This window comes from Ascaphus truei, unplaced genomic scaffold (genome assembly GCF_040206685.1).
Source record: "Ascaphus truei isolate aAscTru1 unplaced genomic scaffold, aAscTru1.hap1 HAP1_SCAFFOLD_3276, whole genome shotgun sequence".
NCBI lineage: Eukaryota > Metazoa > Chordata > Amphibia > Anura > Ascaphidae > Ascaphus > Ascaphus truei.
In genome coordinates, this window is record NW_027456264.1 from 1 (window position 1) to 22,697 (window position 22,697).

The 22,697-nt window shown below is 42.9% G+C and overlaps 1 protein-coding gene across 1 annotated transcript; it reads left to right on the forward strand.

Moving 5' to 3' along the window:
- The first annotated feature begins 765 nt into the window (after positions 1-765).
- On the forward strand, positions 766-21,388 carry LOC142483484 (WD repeat-containing protein 36-like). The gene is made up of 8 exons (XM_075583489.1): positions 766-894; positions 7,741-7,873; positions 10,072-10,247; positions 10,971-11,091; positions 11,305-11,370; positions 12,151-12,234; positions 13,633-13,787; positions 21,218-21,388. The coding sequence occupies exons 2-8, from the start codon at positions 7,822-7,824 to the stop codon at positions 21,371-21,373; spliced, it is 810 nt and encodes a 269-aa protein (XP_075439604.1). The 5' UTR covers positions 766-894; positions 7,741-7,821; the 3' UTR covers positions 21,374-21,388.
- The last annotated feature ends 1,309 nt before the right edge of the window (positions 21,389-22,697 follow it).

The following is a 22,697-nucleotide window of genomic DNA, read 5'->3' on the forward strand; positions in this document are numbered from 1 at the left end:
ATGACCAGTAAGCAGGTCCTAATACTACTTGCGAAAATTCTCATTTACCTCTGCTGTGCTTTATATAAGTGCATTCTTGAAACACTGTTCTGTGTTATCCTGTTGACTGTTAATGTAACTTCACTCGGTATCCCATCCTTGGTTTTCTGCTCTCCCTTCCACATTGCGCCATTCTAATGACATACATTATCAGAGAAGTAGAATAGCAGTATGTATGATCATATTGGCGCACTCCTATCCACAAACTATCTTTAATGCTTGGCTCAGCAGCCAGGACCGTACATGTGCCTATTTTCTCCCAAAGGATAGACATTGCAAAGTCAATCTCAGGCTAGACAAGTTTTTTTTTTTTATCATTTCTGTGTGGTTAACTAGGGTTTAGAGGCGGTTTTGGGGAGTGGAACTGATGAAGCAACAAAAAAAAAAATACATGATAACGATTTTTTTGTATGCAAAATTTTAAAGCAGCATGGTTATTGCTTGGATTTAGGTTTTTGTTTTACATTTTTTTTTTAACATTTACACTCCAAACAAAAAACCCCACACAATTGACATTCAGGCCTTTTTACTGCAACCAGAATACATTCTGTTGCTATACTGAAAATGTATTGACGTTTTATTCCACTCATGTGCAAGGAGTAAAATTGTGCAAAATGAATAAATGATAATCACCCAAATTTGTTGGAAAAAGCAGTGGAATATGGTATTGTATTTATTTTTCCCATTAAAGAAAAGCTTTTTTTTTCTTTCTTTTTTTTTCGGCTCAGCTGTCTTACTTGTTACCTAAATAACAAAGTTCTCCACTTATTGTATTTTTTTTTTTTTTATTCGCTCTTTAGCAAACTCTTGTTTACATTTCCAGGATGGGAATCGGGAGTGACCATTCTTCAGCAGGTAAATTAATTTCATAAATTTTTAAAATATAGCATGATTTAGGCTGGGAAATACGGCTCTGGGATGTTAGTGGAACTTCATTGTGTGCTTCCCTTTTTTTTTTCTCATACCTTTTTATTACCGGGTTGCAGTGCACGCCTTCTTTGCCTATTTAAGTGTATCTATTCATCGACTGGAGATCTCCTCTTTTATATGTTCGTGAACATGCTCCACTCCTTTTTAAAGAGATTGTGTAATCCACCTGAAGGCCAGGTGAAAAAGGGTGAGATACTGGATGACTCATTTTTCTTCTTAATCAATCTGACATGTTCCATGATACTGGATCTCAACGGTCTAATGGTGCAACCCACATAGCCTTTTTGACAACCACATGTTGAGTCGGAGCTCGAGCACTTTCTTACAGTGTGAGCTTTACCCACTGTGAACTTTGTCTCTCTCCCCCACTCCCACATTATTATTTAAAAATGAAAAATATTATTTATTTCTATCATTATTTTCTATATCGCTTAAACAAATATTTAACATGATTCTCAATCTTGTATGTCTGTAACTCATGGAATACATTTAATTATTCCTTAATGAGTTTTTATTCCATGTTATGTTTACGCAGGTTCAGCTATCTTTAGACAATCGTATGTATGTATACAGTTGTGTGAAAAAGAAAGTACACCCTCTTTGAATTCTATGGTTTTACATATCAGGACATAATAACAATAATCTGTTCCTTAGCAGGTCTTAAAATTAGGTAAATACAACCTCAGATGAACAACAACACATGACATATTACACAGTGTCATGATTTATTTAACAAAAATAAAGCCAAAATGGAGAAGCTATGTGTGAAAAACTAAATACACCCTTACTGCTTCCATAGGAATTAAGATGCTAAGTAGCAGACAGGTGCTGCTAATCAAATGCTTATCAATTAATCAAGGGCAAGTGTGACCACCTCTATTAAAGCCGAAGTTTTAGCAGTTTGCTGGTCTGGAGCATTCAGGTGTGTTAACACAATGCCAAGGAGGAAAGACATGAGCAATGATCTTTGATGGGCAGCAACAATTGCTTCTTTATCTGGGAAGGGTTATAAGGCCATTTCCAAACAATTTAAAGTCCATCATTCTACAGTGAGAAAGATTATTTTAAAGTGGAAAACATTCAAGACAGTTGCCAATCTTCCCAGGAGTGGACATCACAGCAAATTCACCCCAAGGTCAGACCGTGCAATGCTCAGAGAAATTGCAAAAAATCCAAGAGTTACATCTCCGACTCTACAGGCCTCAGTTAGCATGTTAAATGTTAAAGTTCATGACCGTACTATTAGAAAAAGACTGAACAAGTATGATAGGGAAAAATCCCTTAGGTGAATGAGCACAAAGCGCCTCGTACGTCAGGTGGGAGGCGGAGTTTGACTGACGTCACGGTGCTCACGCGATGCAGCAAGGGTGAGATGCACAATTGAGTACCAAACAGACTACTAAGTTTCCAAACCGCAGGTCTTCTACTGTATACAACAATGTTACATGGGCTGAGAATTGGACAGGGTGTTACTTTATTACATCTGGATCCCAGCTCCATTACGAGAGCATTATGTGTATCCAAGACCTTGATGGACCGTGTTGCATTTTCTTAGACCAATTTACAACAGATTCTTTGGTTTATATAATGATTGGTATTAGAATTCCTCTGATCACGGTTGTTTGATTGCCAGTAAGTCTTTACTTATACCCCAGCTGCACCCAGTAATTTGTTCATATGAGCAGACCTTTCTTTGCACTAGCAAGCCATATGATTTTTTTTCCTGTGAATTCATATCTGTACTCCTCCAATAGACTAGATGTTTAGGTCACCATCGCATCATCTAGACTACTACTTTTCATTTATGAATTTACTATCACAATAACAGGTTATCAACTCTGTTTTGCGCTTTTAGGCTTATGGACACAATGCTGTGTGCCCATATACTATCTAGTTGTATACAAGCGCCTGTGCTCATTCACCTAAGGGATTTTTCCTTATCATTAGGCTAACTATTTTTAAAGAGGCTATAACTGGATAAGAACTCTGATTCGTGCCTCTATGCTTGCTTACACATTTTGTGTGCCTATAGTATAGGATTAGTGTATCATCAGGAATCTTTACTCCTTTCACTAGCTACATACAGGCATACCCCGGTTTAAGGACACTCACTTTAAGTACACTCGCGAGTAAGTACATATCGCCCAATAGGCAAACGGCAGCTCACGCATGCGCCTGCCATCACGTCCTGAACAGCAATACCGGCTCCCTACCTGTACCGAAGCTGTGTGCAAGCAGGGAGACTATAGAGCCTGTTACAAATGCGTTATTTACATCAGTTATGCACGTATATAACGATTGCAGTACAGTACATGCATCGATAAGTGGGGAAAAGGTAGTGCTTCACTTTAAGTACATTTTCAGTTTACATACATGTTCCGGTCCCATTGCGTACGTTAATGCGTTTATGCCTGTACTGTGTGAACATGGTGTTTATTTGAATTACTTACTTGAAACACTATTTCAGCATGAACACGTGGCCTACTATTTAAGGTTTTACATATCAGTCTGCACGCTACCTGTTCAAACGGACACAGGCTTTTATTACTATTACTGTTGTCTAGTCCCTAGTTCACACCAAGTATATCTTTGGATGTCAAGTAACTCTAAGCATACCACTTGATTCCTCATTCAAAGGTGTCAAGATATAAGTAAATTCTAATGAATTGTGGACTAGTCTGTGACTGCCATCTACCGTATGTATATATAGCGTATGTGTTTGTTTTTGTATTCTGTTCATCTATTGGTCATAGACTCTATCCTACAAATTAATGTATTTTTATTTCTATACAATAAATAGTTTTTTAAATTCACTCTTTACATCTGGACACAGAGTGCTTTCAAGAGGGTTCTCTTTCTGTTTTCTGATATTTAACCCTTTGTTCCCTATCTTCACATATTTTGATATACTTATATTATTATTAGTAACCTATTAAACTTTTGTTTGTATGGTTAATATGTAATTGTATTATTTAGCTCCCCCCTCCCCCCCAAAAAAGTGTATGTATATAACGAAACGAAAGGTGAATATCAATTTATTACTTCCTGGTAAAACATTTTATAAATAAATATGTATATATGTATATATGTATGTGTGTTCAGTACAGCCTTTATTTTGTATTTTCTGCCATTAATATTTGGTTCATGTTTTTGCTTGGATTCTATTTATTAGAGACACTACATTAACTAACATCATTTATATCTTCCACATACAAGTCTGCTCCTACTTTTATAGCTTCACAGATCTCCAGTAGATATTTGTTTTCTATTTATCCTGTTACTTTGTTGTTATCCTCTGTGTAAGCTACCAATGAGATGTGTTATGTTGATTACTTCTTGCTACATAGACGCTCCTTCTGTTTTTATGTAATTATAGCAATGTATGTATACATTAGGCATCAATCAGGGTGTTGATCACGGAGCAGTGGCTTCCCTCCCATGTTCCTGGCTAATCGTTATGCTTCAGGTTTTTTCACTCGCCTGGAATCATTTCGATTTAATTGGTTTTCGAAAGCCGCTACAAATGGATCCCCCTGTATTCCTTCAATCACTCTTTGATAAAGTACCATCGCAGTACGAAACACGTCAGAGTTTACATGGAGTGATGTGATTTTTGTTTCTACTACAATAAATCGTTTTGAAGGGATAGTTGTCCAGCTATTGTTACCAGGTTGCAGTGCACGCCACCTTTGCCTATTTTTGTGTACCTTTTTTTATTTGGACTAACAATAGATATTCTAAGGCAAGCTTTCGAGAGTCCTCTCTTCCTCAGGTCAGCAATACTGATTTACAGAGATTCCATGAGCTTTAATACAGATGTAATAAAAGAAAAACAAGATTATCATCTAAGGCAGAGAAGGAATAAACAGACAGGGCAATAAATGAAAGGGACAATGAGACACAGGACCATACATCTATCTTCGGGAGTGGGAGAGGGGGTTAGGGGGTTAATTGTAAAATTATGGTGGTGGATTAAAAATTCCATATCGGCATTAAGTCATCTTGTTTTAGTGTCTGAGTATTATCATTTGGAGTTCAAATGTTTTCTGTTCTTGGGTGCTTTTAAAACAAAAACGGAAAACATTTGAACTCAAAATGATAATACACTTTGACACTAAAACCAGAGGACTTAATGCTGATATGGTGTTTTTAACTTTCTACCATAATTTTTTTTTTTTTAATGTTTCTCCCTGCCTTTCTGTGAATGGTACAATCAATCCCCTGCACACTGCTGATGGATGGTCTCGTTGTCTCGTTGTCTCGTTGTCCCGTTCAGCCAGTTATTGCCCTGTCTGTTTATTAATAAAAAAAAAAGTATCCCCTTAATATTAAAATACTCCTTTAATCTGCACTATCGCAACTAAACTAACAATACTATTTCTACTTAATTCAGAGAATGTATAAAACTTGTTAAGCAACTTTGTTACATTTGACTTAAAGTAGTAATCCTGCCTGTTCCCTATTTTTATTTTCACAGAATTTGAGCCGGGGGTTCCCCCAGAGCTAAACCAGTGCTATTTTTAGCTCCCTTTTCACGAGAGGCTTACAGGTGTATGTCACGGTAGCTAGTGATAGGTTATAATACACACCAAAATATCTGGGTTGAATTGAACACGACTTATATATAATATAGTTTATTCCTTAAAGAAGGTGAACACAAGATATACAAATAACAGGCAAAATATAGACACTTACTCAGGAATGGGGATGATGAAGTAATTAGGAAACAGGATTAGCAATTCATCAGGCATCAAATAGTTGGTAAACTTGAAGTCATGACAACACGAACAACGAGCAACCCAGCATAGGACTGACACTGGTTTATATGTAATTCCAGTCCTATACCTTATCATTGAGTGCAGGCCATTGGAGAACAATTACCTGCACCGAATCTCTCCTTGCCACCTCACCTGAGGGGCACCGTAATACCTGCCCACTGGGTGGGTATTTATTCTAATCGGGGGCTTATTTCCCTAGCCCCCCGCCCACAAGCCCGGCGCTTGAATGTCTACCTGGGCCAGGAAACCCTTTGTCCTAGGGTGTGACTTTTAACACTTATCCTCGAGTACCCATGTCCTGCTTTTCTGTTGTGCTCGCATACACAAGCAGGGTGGGGGAGTCTTTGATCAGGGGTTTTATTGTAGACCATTTGTCTCCCTCCCTGACCATTAACATAACATATGGGCTCTGAGTTTTTATACCAGACCCAAAATACAATTCATACTTTAATACAGTACCATCACATATTAAAATAATCCGTTCTGTGCTCTGAGCGGGCTGAAATTTGCCAGGTCCTCATGCCGGAGGACCTTTGCAATTGTGGCCAAGTTTCAGCCTCGCACGACCCCCAGAACCGTAGATACAAAAAACAAGTTAAAATCCCCCATTAACTTTAATGCAGGATTCTCCGCCATAGCTGAAATAAATCTCTGCTTTTCACTCTTTCCCATTGAAATCAACGGGCTCCGCCACTATAGTCTTCAATGGAGCAACTCCGCCATTGCAGTCTATAGGAAAACCACAATTCTTTACCTTCGCCCATACTCCGTCTGGTTGATCGGAGAGGGCTGGAAATGGCCATGCAGTCATGCCGGAACAGTGACTACATGTGATCCAAATCCCAGCCCTCTGGTCCTCACAGAACCGGAGATAAGGGCTTACACATTTTATGCTTTCAGACTTGGCCGTTTTAACGCCACGCGGCTTTTCCCCCATTGGAATCAATGGCCGGCGCCACCATAGGAAATGCATGGGCGAGCGCCGCCATGGGATTCAATGGGACCTCCGCTTCGCCATTAGAGTCAATGGCACGACCCTCGTGGCGGCCGCGACCCTTTATGGGGGTCCCTCATTCTCGGACCCGATGGTGGTCGTGTGTGGGGGTTCCTAGGGTCTAGGGGCAAAAAGAACTTTATTTCTGGGTGCCCTAGAACCTAAGTTTCCCACGCCAATTGTAGTTGAACTTGAACTCAGTGTGATCAAAGCTCTCTTTAAAAAAATGTTTCCGCTCTTGGATGGCTGCCAAACCCGTTCCTGGAGATCGGCGTCGAGGAATCCCCATTGAAATGGATGGCTACATTGACTTACAATGGGGAACCGCCGCTCCTCCTCTCGGGCGACACCTGCAGGTCTTCTACCGAAACAGGCCCAAATCGCCAGAATCTCCATAAGGTTGCAATGGCGGCTTATGGAGAGCTGCAAAATGGAGCCTGAAAAAGCGGGAAAAGGGAACAAAGGGCTATAAACACTGAACTAACATTAACCCTTTCCCTCACGCATCAATCCCAGTGTAGGTGTTGGTGCAAACACTGGAATGGGAACAATACACATTTACAGGGGAACATACATTTGGGTACCGAAGCAGGGTAAAAACACAGTACTGGACCGCAGTCCAGTTAACCCCTTGCTTCCCAAGTGAGAGCAGGGGGTGGCCAAATGGGGTGTAACCCCTTTAATACCGGGGCCAAACCCCCTCTCCCATGACAGTGTAGTAACCAGTGTTAAAAGCAATGTCACCCGTGGCCACTTCCTATTGTCCAGGGAGAACACCGGTAACCACAGAGATAAGTTTCTGGGGGCACGGGAGGACTTCCGGGGCTAGAAATGGCTTCGGAGGACCCCACTGCTCAAATCCTGTTTAAGTAAAAAATACAATTCAGCATTGAGTTGAATACTAACAAATGGAAAACTACATCCAAATCATTCACCTAAATGTGTATTTTGTTACAAGTATAGTAATGGATTAATTTGTTTTGCTTCTTGCACTGATAGGCACCAGCAGTGGATGTGGTGGCAGTTGGACAAACATGCGGCAAAATCATCATACACAACATCAAGTTTGACGAAACATTAATGACATTTCAGCAAGACTGGGGCCCCATCACTGCAATTTCCTTCCGCACAGGTGAGTTTAAACATGCATTAAAATTGAGAGAAAAGAATTGCACCCGTTACTTAATTATCGCCTTCTTTATTTCTCAATTTCACTATTTAGCATCTCCTTCCTAACTTCCTACATGGAAATGATGTAACAATCTAATTGTATTTTAACAACACATTTGCTTGTTGAAAAAAGGTTTTTTGGTGATTTTTGTTTCTTTGGGAACTAAGCACAAAATCCGTTTCTTTATACAGTACTCCCTAAACCGGGGGGGGGGGGGGGTGGCATTGTTCAGTCTAGCACTGTGGTTTTCAGACTTTTTCTGGATAAGGAACCCCAGAATTCGACAGAAATTCTGGGGCACCCAGTCTCTCGCCAGCCCCTGTCTTGCACTCTCCCCCTTACGCTCCCTCTCCCCCTCTTTTATACACACAACTATCTCTTTTGTTCTCTCTCTCTTGTTCTCTCTCTCTTGTTCTCTCTCTTTCGTTCTCTCTCTTTCGTTCTCTTTCTCCATTTATGGGAGCGTGTGCTCTTACCCGATTCTTCCTCTCCCTCCTGTCAGACAGAAGTTGACCTGAGCAGAGAAAGGATAGCAGTGACCGGACGGCTGCTGCTGCTGAGCTCGGGAGCCGCCGGGTCACTCTTATGTGGGGTATATCTGGGCCTGAGAAAGCGTGGGAGAGTTGTCCCTGGTCTCCCCCCATGGTGGCTGCACAACCCCTGAGGTGTGCTAGCGGAACACTGGTTGAAAATCACTGGTCTAGTGTTATCCTTATCCCTACCCCACCCAGTCTATCTCAGCGAGCCAGTAAGGGAGAGATGTTGATAAAGAAGTGATGGGGTGCTAATGTATAGTGCCACTTAGACAGTGATTCCCTGTGGCATAAACCTAAAACCTTTAAGCAGTGGGATATACAATCAAAGAATTTCAGTTTTGCAGCCTGAAAAAAGAGCGGGTCCCAATACCCCTTGTGCAAAGTTACAAAAGAAAGAAAAATCTCTGGCGCATAAACTGATGTTTGTGAACAGTATATAAAATTTATATTGAGACCAAGATCTTCAAAACCAGAACATTTGAATAAAAAAAAGAACAATTTAGGAAAATAAACATAATAAAATAAGTATGGTTTTTTGTTTTTTCTTCTAAACAATAACACAACAATTTTCTTATCAAATTGGAAATTCACAATACCTAACTTGGAACCAAGTCTGTGATTTTAATAGACCTCATATTCGGGTATGGACTGAAACTGTGGACACCAGGATTACAACGAAACATTTTGTTCTTCCATAACCCTTTTCCTCTCTGGAATAATCTGGATTTACAATTCTAGGTTTAGAACATATTTTGGCCAGTACTATATGGTCAAAAATTTGCACTAAGGTTCAGGTGCGTATGTATCTTATTATGTTTATTTTAATTGTTCTTTATTTAAATGTTCTGGTTTTGAAAATCTTGGTCTCAATATAATTTTATATACTGTTCACAGACATCAGCAAAACAAGAAAAAACACAAAAGCGCACCAAGATGAGAGATAGATATTGTATTAGCAACAAATAATAAAATTAGTAACTTACATATAAAATTTCTTTAATAATCCCCGATCTGGTGTCTATCACAGGAGTAGGGCATCACATAGGAAATATGAAGGGTAAGAGCGCGGACTGAACTTTTCATTACTGTTCACAGACATCAGTTTATGTGCCAGAGATTTTTTTTTCTTTCAAACTCTTATTGAGTACAATGACATCAGACAAAAGGAAATAGCCAGAGGAAATCAAATCAGTTCCAAGTCTCAACTCGTCTGGTTTACAACAAGCTTAGAAAATATAATATTTAAAATACTTGCAGGTGTTGGATTTTGGCAATAAAGGTAGTTGTCACCTGGTTTAAATCCCTAAGCATGCCACTGAAATCAGTTCAATTTGGTCCTGGGAGGGACTACCCTTTTTTAGAGGCATGGGCTGTGATGGACTTTCCCTTGTTATATCATGAACATTGGCTTAAGTTGTGTGACAAACAATTGTAGAAATAAAATTAGTGTCCATGCAAAAAGGTTGAGAATCACTGGCCTATTACAATTAAAGCTTTACATGTATTCAACACATGCTGACCTAAAGTTACTTACAGGGAAACTTGATATGAATATTTAAAGCCATCTTGTAAGCATACAGTGACTTGTCTACTGTAGTGTTGCATCTGGTTGTTGTCTTGCAGATGGACATCCAATCATGGCAGCTGGAAGCCCTGTCGGTCACATAGGCCTGTGGGATCTGGAAGAGAAGAAACTGATGAGTCAAATGAGGGGAGCTCATTCCACAGCCATCGCCGGTCTGACATTTGTACACGGAGAGCCACTGCTTATTACAAATGGTGCTGATAATGCTATACGGGTAATCATAACACATTGTTTCTTTATTTTGCAATCGGAATAGAGTAGTGCATAGGAAGAAATGTTCTCTCATGCATGTGAATTGTCATAAGAATACCAGCTAATGTATTAAAGGACGATGCAGTTCGTAACAAAATGAGGGATAATGTATAATTTGTGTTCTTTTTCACAAATTTTTTTTTGGGGGGGGAGCTGGCAAATTTTTCCTGAGGTATTTAGTTTGGTGTCAATCATTTTAGACCGCACATCTTAAATTAGATGCACTGCACAATGGTAATCTAAAATTGAAATGCATCCATACGTTTGCATTTTGCTAAACTACGATATATAAGTAACAGTTAAAGCAGACATCCCCTTCAAAAATGATTATATATATATATATATATATATATATATATATATATATATATATATATATATATATCAGAGATATAGATAGATGGAGATATATATATATCCATCTAGCTATCTCTCCATCTAGCTATCTCTCCATCTAGCTATCTCTCCATCTAGCTATCTCTCCATCTAGCTATCTCTCCATCTAGCTATCTCTCCATCTAGCTATCTCTCCATCTAGCTATCTCTCCATCTAGCTATCTCTCCATCTAGCTATCTCTCCATCTATCTATCTCTCCATCTAGCTATCTATAATCTGTCTCTCTGTCCTTCCCTAGAGGATGACCTCTACATATTCTGTGACTGATGCATGCTTTGTGCTAAATAGGTGTGGATATTTGATGGCCCTGGAGGACAGGGGCGTTTATTGAGGTTTCGGCTGGGTCACAGTGCTCCACCAACATTCATCAGACACCATGGACCTGATGGGCAGCAGATCCTCAGTGCTGGTAAATATTTTTGCAGAAATAAGGAAGTGCAGTACCTCCTGCATAAAGATATGTGGCTGTTTCTATAACACACGGATTACTTTGGCACGAAGAAGGCTGGCGTATGGTACATTACAATCAATGTGCCCGAAATGAAGCTGAAGTGGATCAGTGCTTCCCCTAATGTATCAGCGCTAAGCTTATGACTTTTTTTTTTTATGTTCCCTTTCATAGGCCAAGATGGAACACTACATTCATTTTCCACTGTTCATGACAGATACAGTAAAAGCCTTGGACATGGTAAGTCCTGAATCTTTCCTATGATGTTATCTCAGAGACGCTTAAGTTTGGTGCATTCCAATACTTTAATTGAAAATTGTATTCTACGAACCGCTATTCGTTACACACATTTTTCTCTTCCTTTAAGTAAGTTAAAAACAGATGAAAATCATTTAAAAAAAGATTAACTTTAGCACACACTACAAGATGATGGTAATTGAGATTTAATGTCGCACAATACGGCAACTACATGTATATTTTCGATGTCACCAGTATATTCACGAAGCTAACTGTACGTAAGTGGTATACAATAAGCAATCCGATAGGCTATGTTTTGTGCTCCTTACTTCTGGTTACGAAGGTTTAGGTGCTGTGCGTTATAGGCCAGGTCTCTGCGAAGAATGGAAAGAATGTCTTCTAGAGCCAAGAACCCTCTGCAAATGCCACCTCCCTATTGTGCTACATTTCCAGATTTTTAGAAAATATTGTCAATTTTGTGTGTACCTGATGCTTAATATTATGTACTAATGTATTACACTTTTGTTCATGAGTAGCCTCATTCCACACATTGAAAAATAACACACACATGCAAAATCGTTTTATGTAAATAATTGCATTATTATCTACTTGCCTTTTTAGATTAATTAGTTTTGATTTGCTAATCAAGTGATAATTTGTAAAAGTTGGTATTGACTGAGTTAGCTGCAAGCTGTTATACCTTTTTTTTTTTAATTTGTATGTTTTATTCTCCGAGTATATATTAATATGATGGCATGTTTCCTCCTTGACTTGTTTTAATAGGATCTGTAGATAAAATCAAAGCCAAAAAGATGGGACTTCGTTGTCGATCCTTAAGACTTCCTCCTGTCATTTCATTTGCATCAGGTATGTAATCTACTATACACTACCTCAGGGGTGAGCAAACTTTTTATGCCGAGCCCCCCCTTTTATCCATTAAATTTCTCAGGCCCCCCCCCCCCCGCCTGCCAGATGTAATCAAAATCACATGACGTCAGCACACGTGAGCTGGTTCAGCCAATGAGGGCGAACAAGCTTTGTGACGCGTCCGCCACGCGTCTACAATCTCCTGCAGCCAAGTTCACAAATCGCTTGGGCTGCATGCGTGCGCGCATGCAGTCTACTAGTATTGGATCACTCTTTTTATTTTATTGTTTGCTGGTATCTGGTAATATGTTTTTTTTCTGGTGCACAAAGGCAATCCATTTGAGGGGGCATTCATCCACCTCTTTGCTACCTCCCTTCCCTCTTTCTCCCCCTTCCCCTCCATTTTTTCCTTCTCCTATCTGCTTTCCCCAGGGTCATCCACTCCTGCCTACCAGTATTATTTATTTCCGTTTTAAATGTTGACCAGGGATCCCCATAACCAAACTCAAGGGTGGTACTGATGGATCTTCCCTGCTGATCAATAATCCCAAGTGACCACCCTGACCCAAAAAATAACCATCAGCCCCCCAAAACTCATCCTCCTCCCAAGCCCCTAAATTCTGCCATCTCTGCTTGACCGTTATCCCTCTGTTTAGCTGATATTTGTCTAGTAGCATCCCCATTTATGCTGTATTATTAATCGCTCTCTCCCCGCCACATCAGGACCTCTCTCCCCTCTTCCACAGTCTCACACTCCTCTCTCCCAGTATTTCTCATTCCCCCTCCAGTGTCTCTCTATCCCTCCCCTCAGTGTCTCTCCCTCCTCCCACTCTTTCCCTCCCCCCAGTGTGTGTGTGTGTGTGTGTGTGTGTCTCCCCCATTGTCTCTCTCTCTCTCTCCCTCCCCCATTGTCTCTCTCCCTCCCCCATTGTCTCTCTCCCTCCCCCATTGTCTCTCTCCCCTCCCCCATTGCCTCTCTCCCTCCAGCCAGTGTCTCTCCCTTCCCTCCAGTGTCTTTCTCTCCCCCTCACCCCCATTATGTTTCACCGTCCCCCTCCATACCATACTTTCACCCCCCCCCCTCTCCATATCACACTGTCACTGAATTTTTGTTCTTCTTATTTTACTGCCAAAATTATAAATTGAAAAGTAATTTTGATTCTGCCGCCTGAACTACAAACTTCTGCTATCATGGTCTAATCAGAGGCTGTGAAAGCCACAGTTTGCTTCCTGTCTTCCTTGTGCTTTCCATGACTGAGATTGCAACTTTTATAAAGCATTTTGGAGTTTGCAGTGGTTGTTAGGAATTACTATTTTGAGATGAAATGTTTAAAAACAAATGTACAATTTTTATAATAGAGAAGTAAACTTATGAACCTTGAATTGTTTTTTGCGCAGAGGTAGCACGACAAAGCGACTGGGATGGAATTATCGCTTGTCATCAAGGTTATGCTTCCTGTACAACCTGGAACTATGTTAAATCTACTATGGGAGCTCACAAGCTAAAACAACAGAACCTTAAAGAGCGCAAAGCGCTTGGCATACATGCAACCGTAAGTATGGAAGCTAGTGTTAGGTGGAATAAGACTGGACGTGTGCTTGCTCTGCAACATGGTGATTATACTGTACCTGAAGACAATCTAGAAGGAGCTCAATTCAAAGGCGAATGCTGTGCATTTGTTATGCATACCCACTAATGCAGGGGTGCCCAACTTTTTTGTACAGGCGATCCAATAAATAAAGGCAATTTTTTTTATTTATTTTTGGCAGGCTATTATCCTACTGCACCCATCCTGCCCTATCGCTCAATTCCTCATCCTCGCACAATTCCTCTGCATCCTTCCCTCTCGCTCAATTCCTCTGCATCCTTCCCTCTCGCTCAATTCCTCTGCATCCTCTTCCTCGCTCAATTCCTCTGCATCCTCTTCCTCGCTCAATTCCTCTGCATCCTCTTCCTCGCTCAATTCCTCTGCATCCTCCCCTCTCGCTCAATTCCTCTGCATCCTCTTCCTCGCTCAATTCCTCTGCATCCTCTTCCTCGCTCAATTCCTCTGCATTCTCTTCCTCGCTCAATTCCTCTGCATCCTCTTCCTCGCTCAATTCCTCCGCATCCTCTTCCTCGCTCAATTCCTCCGCATCCTCCTCTTCCTCGCTCAATTCCTCCGCATACTCCTCTTCCTCGCTCAATTCCCCCCGCATACTCCTCTTCCTCGCTCAATTCCCCCCGCATCCTCCTCTTCCTCGCTCAATTCCCCCCGCATCCTCCTCTTCCTCGCTCAATTCCCCCCGCATCCTCCTCTTCCTCGCTCAATTCCCCCCGCATCCTCCTCTTCCTAGCTCAATTCCCCCCGCATCCTCCTCTTTCTCGCTCAATTCCCCCCGCATCCTCCTCTTCCTCGCTCAATTCCCCCCGCATCCTCCTCTTCCTCGCTCAATTCCCCCCGCATCCTCCTCTTCCTCGCTCAATTCCCCCCGCATCCTCCTCTTCCTCGCTCAATTCCCACCGCATCCTCCTCTTCCTCGCTCAATTCCCACCGCATCCTCCTCTTCCTCGCTCAATTCCCCCCGCATCCTCCTCTTCCTCGCTCAAGTCCCCCCGCATCCTCCTCTTCCTCGCTCAATTCCCCCCGCATCCTCCTCTTCCTCGCTCAATTCCCCCCGCATCCTCCTCTTCCTCGCTCAATTCCCCCCGCATCCTCCTCTTTCTCGCTCAATTCCCCCCGCATCCTCCTCTTTCTCGCTCAATTCCCCCCGCATCCTCCTCTTCCTCGCTCAATTCCCCCCGCATCCTCCTCTTCCTCGCTCAAGTCCCCCCGCATCCTCCTCTTCCTCGCTCAAGTCCCCCCGCATCCTCCTCTTCCTCGCTCAAGTCCCCCCGCATCCTCCTCTTCCTCGCTCAAGTCCCCCCGCATCCTCCTCTTCCTCGCTCAATTCCCCCCGCATCCTCCTCTTCCTCGCTCAATTCCCCCCGCATCCTCCTCTTCCTCGCTCAATTCCCCCCGCATCCTCCTCTTCCTCGCTCAATTCCCCCCGCATCCTCCTCTTCCTCGCTCAATTCCCCCCGCATCCTCCTCTTCCTCGCTCCATTCCCCCCGCATCCTCCTCTTCCTCGCTCCATTCCCCCCGCATCCTCCTCTTCCTCGCTCCATTCCCCCCGCATCCTCCTCTTCCTCGCTCCATTCCCCCCGCATCCTCCTCTTCCTCGCTCCATTCCCCCCGCATCCTCCTCTTCCTCGCTCCATTCCCCCCGCATCCTCCTCTTCCTCGCTCCATTCCCCCCGCATCCTCCTCTTCCTCGCTCCATTCCCCCCGCATCCTCCTCTTCCTCGCTCCATTCCCCCCGCATCCTCCTCTTCCTCGCTCCATTCCCCCCGCATCCTCCTCTTCCTCGCTCCATTCCCCCCGCATCCTCCTCTTCCTCGCTCCATTCCCCCCGCATCCTCCTCTTCCTCGCTCCATTCCCCCCGCATCCTCCTCTTCCTCGCTCCATTCCCCCCGCATCCTCCTCTTCCTCGCTCCATTCCCCCCGCATCCTCCTCTTCCTCGCTCCATTCCCCCCGCATCCTCCTCTTCCTCGCTCCATTCCCCCCGCATCCTCCTCTTCCTCGCTCCATTCCCCCCGCATCCTCCTCTTCCTCGCTCCATTCCCCCCGCATCCTCCTCTTCCTCGCTCCATTCCCCCCGCATCCTCCTCTTCCTCGCTCCATTCCCCCCGCATCCTCCTCTTCCTCGCTCCATTCCCCCCGCATCCTCCTCTTCCTCGCTCCATTCCCCCCGCATCCTCCTCTTCCTCGCTCCATTCCCCCCGCATCCTCCTCTTCCTCGCTCCATTCCCCCCGCATCCTCCTCTTCCTCGCTCCATTCCCCCCGCATCCTCCTCTTCCTCGCTCCATTCCCCCCGCATCCTCCTCTTCCTCGCTCCATTCCCCCCGCATCCTCCTCTTCCTCGCTCCATTCCCCCCGCATCCTCCTCTTCCTCGCTCCATTCCCCCCGCATCCTCCTCTTCCTCGCTCCATTCCCCCCGCATCCTCCTCTTCCTCGCTCCATTCCCCCCGCATCCTCCTCTTCCTCGCTCCATTCCCCCCGCATCCTCCTCTTCCTCGCTCCATTCCCCCCGCATCCTCCTCTTCCTCGCTCCATTCCCCCCGCATCCTCCTCTTCCTCGCTCCATTCCCCCCGCATCCTCCTCTTCCTCGCTCCATTCCCCCCGCATCCTCCTCTTCCTCGCTCCATTCCCCCCGCATCCTCCTCTTCCTCGCTCCATTCCCCCCGCATCCTCCTCTTCCTCGCTCCATTCCCCCCGCATCCTCCTCTTCCTCGCTCCATTCCCCCCGCATCCTCCTCTTCCTCGCTCCATTCCCCCCGCATCCTCCTCTTCCTCGCTCCATTCCCCCCGCATCCTCCTCTTCCTCGCTCCATTCCCCCCGCATCCTCCTCTTCCTCGCTCAATTCCCCCCGCATCCTCCTCTTCCTCGCTCAATTCCCACTGCACTCGGTTTCTTCCCCCACACCCTCAAAAATGTTACCGGGTGGGGGAGGCCTCCGGTTCTACGGTGAACAGGATCTGAGGCCCCCGGGCGGATGTCGAAGCTGGGCCTGACTTCTGTTGGGCCCATCTTCCGGCGCTGACCATCTTCCGGTGCACCAGTGGGAGGGGATTACGGTGAGAGGGTCTCGCAGTGCACAAAGGCCGCTGGAGGCCGGAGAAGGAAATTGATTGCGCCCCCCCTCAAGCTCCTGACCACCAAGTATCATCGCAAGCGTGTGCCGCGGATTAGCCACTCCTGTAGTAATGCAGTACATTAAACTTGCATTGTAGTGGACATGTCTGATGTCAGACACCCCCCATTTTGTTTTATTTCTGCGTATCGTTTTTAAGCAACATCAAATGAAGTATGACAGTAGACACTACTGTAGTATGCCTGCAGTCTCGGGATATATTAATGTATTCCTGCAGATGTAGCAGGACATACTTTTTCGAGCCAAGGCTGAAAAAGCTAAATGGCGCATCTCTGGAGATGGTGCATTTTTCTGTATTGGGACCACAGCGGTGATACTCGGGGCACCCATGGTTACGCAGCTGCCCTGGTTTCTGTTTGTCTGTGCTAGGTTTGAACAATATACTGGTATTCTAGTAGCACTGTGTTTAATAAAAACAATGTGAGATTTAGATTTATTACCGAGGCATTACTTGCAGTTTTATGGCCTGGTCATGCTGCACAATAGAAAGGCACATACCAGCAGAGCTGTGTGCTACCAGATTAGGATGGTTCCTGGAGACTGCTGGTATATGTAATCCAATGTGTGTGAGAATTACATGGAAATAAATAAAGATTTCCATTTAATTCTGTAGGACATTGCTTCTAATTTCTGCTTGAAACTCTATTACAGAGAAAAAAAGCCCAAAGTACATCTCTGCTTTGCATTTGAAAATGCACCTAAAACATAGCGGTGTTCCAGGCACGGTTTGGTTACATATACAGTAAATATATGGATTGTCCCTATATATTTTTGACCACCTCTTTCTTGTTTATACTAGTTTAGAGTCCTAATCATTTCATAGTATTTCTATTGCCCATTAAATGAAATAATGTTTTTAAAGGTGTAATTCCACCTTGAGTTTTTTGGTGGGTTTTTTTTGTACTAGGTGGGAAGCAGAAAAAGAGTGGGTAGAGCGTTGCTCATATACTGTGTGTGCACACAAATGTCTTCCAATATAAGCACATAAGTCCAGAAAAGGAACACTGTATAAGTCCTTAGGCTGATGTAAATAGCTTCATCATAAACAGGGAGGCAGATATAAAGACCTAGCGGTCAGTCTGCATGACTACCGCATATATGGTCAGTATTGCACATCCCATAAAGACCCCATGGAAATAACAGGTAATAAAATAAGGGCTATTATGCCCATTACCTGTCCTGGGGATGAGCTGGAATCCAAGATGCCAAAGCCAAATGTAGGTTCCTCAGCGTGCACTCCTGGTGAGGTAGTACCATAGAGATGGAGAGCAAAGGATGCACTGCAAACTGGATAACTGCATGAAAAAATACGGGGCAAACTCCAGAGTAAAATAGAGGGTTATTTAATAATAAATTCACTCATGGGTGTATACAGCAGCCGCACCAACGCGTTTCGTCCAATACAGGACTTTATCAAGGTGTATGATGATAGAGGTAGCCACTCAAATATATAGCCCATAGATTCGCGCCAAAAAACGCGCAGTGCCGCCGCGCCGATGCCGCGTCACTTATTCAGGACGTGATCTCACGCCCCACCAGTCAGATCGGAGTGGGAGGTGATGTCAGAAGTGCGCGCCCAAAACCACTCTGAAACGCATGTAGCACATGCGCAACAGTGTCCCGGCGCACAGTCACAACAACACGACCTACCCAACGGCTGGCAAAAGGGCAGGGAACCACGGCAAGCCCGTACCGTCCGTGCACGTCCATTAGCCGACATAGCTAAAATAAAAGAAGAAAAAACTTTATTTAAACACAAAATTGTAATATGAACAAAATACTGCAAAATGACAAAGGGACAAAGGACAACATTAAAAAAGAACGAATCTACAATAAATATTGGTCTCTTGATAAATAAACAACATATAGTAAAGAAGACATACATATTAACAAGCACCGTCAAAGTTATTCATAACACAATAGAATGTACATCTTTAAACTACTCAAGTGGTGATAATTGATAAGTCAGTGTACATCATGTGAATATTGATATAAATCAAATGGCTGTGCCTGCCAAACATGCACGTTTCATCATCAAAGAAATCAAATACAAGGTTGTATAATGTATATAAACATATGTAATTTAAACAATAAGATGATACTTCATCACTAATTCCTAATGGTGAATTGTAATAATAATTAATAACCTTGTATAGGTTTCAAATGCTTAGGATGGATACAGTATTGTATAATGGATTGCAACAGACTTATAATATAATGTAAACTTAAATATAGTTATATTTTATAATTTTTATGAAGAATTAACTGTAATAAATGTAAAAAACACAGATAGAGTGATGCTGGTCATTGATGATGAGCAAATCAACATATTTAGCATGTTCACAAAAAAATGGGAAAGATCCCATTCAGTGTTTAAACCATGAGGCATCCTGGTCCTTAATGTAAAGATCCAGAATGCCTCACGTTGGTCCAATTTTTGGACCCTATTGCCTCCTCTTAGCAAAGGTTTAATGAATTCTATACCTTGAAATTTGAAGTTATGTACGCCCCCTGGGGGACAATGAGCAAAATGTTTGGGAACAGGATGGTTAAGGTCTCCCTTGGAAATAAGTCGCAAATGTTCCATAATGCGGATTTTTAAATTCCTGATGGTTCTTCCCACATATTGGCTACCACATCCACAAGTGATGAGGTAGACAACATATGAGGATTTACAATTGATAAATGATTTAATCTTATGTGTCCTCCCCATCTGACTGGAGAGAAAACTGTTCGATTTCATCATTTTAGTGCAAACTTTGCACAAATTACATGGGAAAGAACCATCGGGAAGTGGACTATCATTAGATGGCTTGGAAGAGAACAAACTGGGGGATAGAGAACTAGCTAAAGTCTTAGCTTTTTTATATACCACATTTGGGCCCGAGGCTATATATGGCTTCAAAACGGGGTCAAGAGAAAGTATTGGCCAGTGTTTAGTCAAAATCTTTTTTTATCTGTTCGGCCTGAGCTCTGAAAGATGTTATAAATAAAGGTGAGTTATTCATCATAACGTCTCTTTTTGAGCGTTGAAATAAATCCGCTCTATCAATAGTGGAGACCTCCTGAATGGATTTGTGCAGATCAATTGGATTATATCCCCTTTGTACAAACCTATGATACAACTCCTGGACTTGAATATTAAAGTCATTATCATCCGAACAATTACGTCGGAGACGAATCAATTGTCCCTTGGGTATTCCTTTAATAAGAGCACGAGGATGACAGCTGTTCGCACGTAAGAAAGTGTTACGGGAATTGGTTTTACGGAATATGTCCGATTGGATATTCCACCTTGGGTTTTTTTGGTGGTTTTTTTTGTACTAGGTGGGAAGCAGGATGTCTCCGAAGCTGAACCACATTATCTTAAGAAGCAAGCGGTCCCTGGTGTTGAAATGTGGTTCAGCTCCAGAAAGCAAAACTAGGGGGCCTGTTTATTTTTTCCCCTGTGAAATGCTTCATTCATATAATCTGTTTCGGTGGAGTGTGTTGAGTTTGAATCCAAATGTTGTGGGGGTTTTTTTTTTTTTTTTGTTCCCTCCTCTTCTCCGCTGCTGGTCATGTGATCATTGCAGTGCTTCCGTTTTGGTGAGGCATGCTGCTTGAACATTTTTCATAAAGAACATTTCTTCCCTGAGTTAGAACCTAAGGTCCCATGGAGATGAGCCGTGTTGCTCTCAGCTGAGGCCCCTGTGGTTGCCAGAACTTGTAACTATTCATTTAAAACTATCAATATGGCCTCTGTGCTCACCAAAAGAAAGCCGTGATAGCACCTCCCATATTGTTTGAGAGATTAAAGGCTTAATGTAGTGACAACTATGGGGTAATTGTAAACGGGACTCTTGAACCCCGTGCGTCCCCCCAGACACACTATGGTAAGCACAAATCTCCACCCCCTTAAGCCCGCCCACCTCCCCTAGTCAAACACATAATACTAAAGCAGCACATAATGTTTTATTATATCTCTACAACAGTGATGTATTTGACATTACCTTATTGTGCTTAACTTGTATTTAATTTGTCAAACATAATTTTTGATTTTAAGGCCCATAGCACATTGTGTTGCTAGCTCATCAAAGAGTAATGTAGTGTAGCATTGTAACGTAGTGTACATTGTGTTCCATAAATCAATGTGTTCTGTTCATTTTATGGAATCCATTGAGTTCTGGAAACTCTCCACATCGCTGACTGTATTACTGTGTTGCAACCCGCTAATGTATGTTTTCATATTTTCTTCTGTAGGCTGTTGAAATTACCAGTTGTGGGAACTTTGCTGTAATCGGGCTTTCACATGGTAGCACAGATGTTTACAATATACAGTCTGGAATTCACAGAGGCCACTATGGCAAAGAAAAAGGTAAATATTTTGACATTTGTAACGTTTTTGAAAGAACTTGAATGGAGGTCCTGTCGGTGTTCTAAAATCTATAATAAATAAAAATACATATGTAAATATATGCTTGTCATGCTATATGCCGTGTCCATGGTTAGAGCGACCATCCCGCACGCAGCCCTAACGAATGGCCATGCCTCAATAAGGATGGCTATAGAGCGCGCGTGTGCAGAGGTGACGGCGCGGTCGATTTTCGCGCACTGCCGTGTCGCGTGAGCAGTTTGTCTAGTAAGGGCAAGCCAGCTCGTGACATCATCGGCCACGCCTTCAACATGTCTCCGTCGCGAGGATCTGTAATCCACAGATCCGTCGGCAGACAGGCGCATGCGAGGCCATGCACTCCGTCGCACACACACTAGCAGTTGTGTTTCGCTATATATATCTCATGGTTTAATAAACTTGAGTCAAGCCAGGATTTAATGCTGGTTTGTCTGACCTGTATACCTGTATGATGGCTCTTTCACTATGCACCCAAGCATGGGATTTCAGAACCCAAGCCATTGTTTTTATATAAATGGCTAAGGATGTCTGAAACTCCTATCACGTGCCAAATATAGAGCCTACCATGTACAATACCCAGTGGCTGACATCACACACAAACATTCCGAAATATCTCTATATCTATCGATATACAATGGCAAGAAAAAGTTTGTGAACTCCGATGATTATGAAAATTCTAGTTTTTCCATGATAACCTACTTGAATCAAAACCAGTCTTTTCTTAAATATCCAGTTAACCAGCTCCATGTCTTTGGAAACAACATGATGTATGGATTAGACAAACCATGAGTAATTAAAGTCAGTGTATGTGCAAAAGCTAATGAAGCCCTGTTTTATCGGCTAAATTAAAGGGGATAATTAGAATCTGGTGTTTTTAAATTGGGTATATCTTCTGGGGTGAATTTGGGAGACATTACCCTATATAAGTTAGAAACTTTGAGGTTGGTCTTCACCATACAGGTGTATAGAAACACGTAATGCCACAATCAAAATAAATCTGAGGACCTCATAAAAGGTTATTGATGCTCATCAGTCTAGAAAGGGTTACACAACCATTTCTAAGACTTTGGGGCTCCTCCAATCCATTACCAGACAGATATTCTACAAATGAGAAAGTTGAAGACCACAGTCACTCTACCCAGGAGCGGTCGTCCTACCAAAATCTCACTAAGGACAACCCGGCAAATAATCCGGGAAGTTATAAAGGATCCCTGAGTGTAACGTCCAAAGATCTGCAGACCACTCTCGCCTTGGCTAATGGGATTTTTCATGACGCAACTATCCGAAACAAGAATAGAGTTCATAGAAGGATAACCAGGAAGAAATCAC

Coding starts and splice junctions, on each gene's coding strand:
- LOC142483484 (XM_075583489.1), top strand. CDS start 7,822: ATGACATTTCAGCAAGACTGGGGCCCCATCACTGCAATTTCCTTCCGC. Junction 10,248..10,970: donor GTGCTGATAATGCTATACGG/GTAATCATAACA, acceptor TGTGCTAAATAG/GTGTGGATATTTGATGGCCC. Junction 11,092..11,304: donor GCAGCAGATCCTCAGTGCTG/GTAAATATTTTT, acceptor TCCCTTTCATAG/GCCAAGATGGAACACTACAT.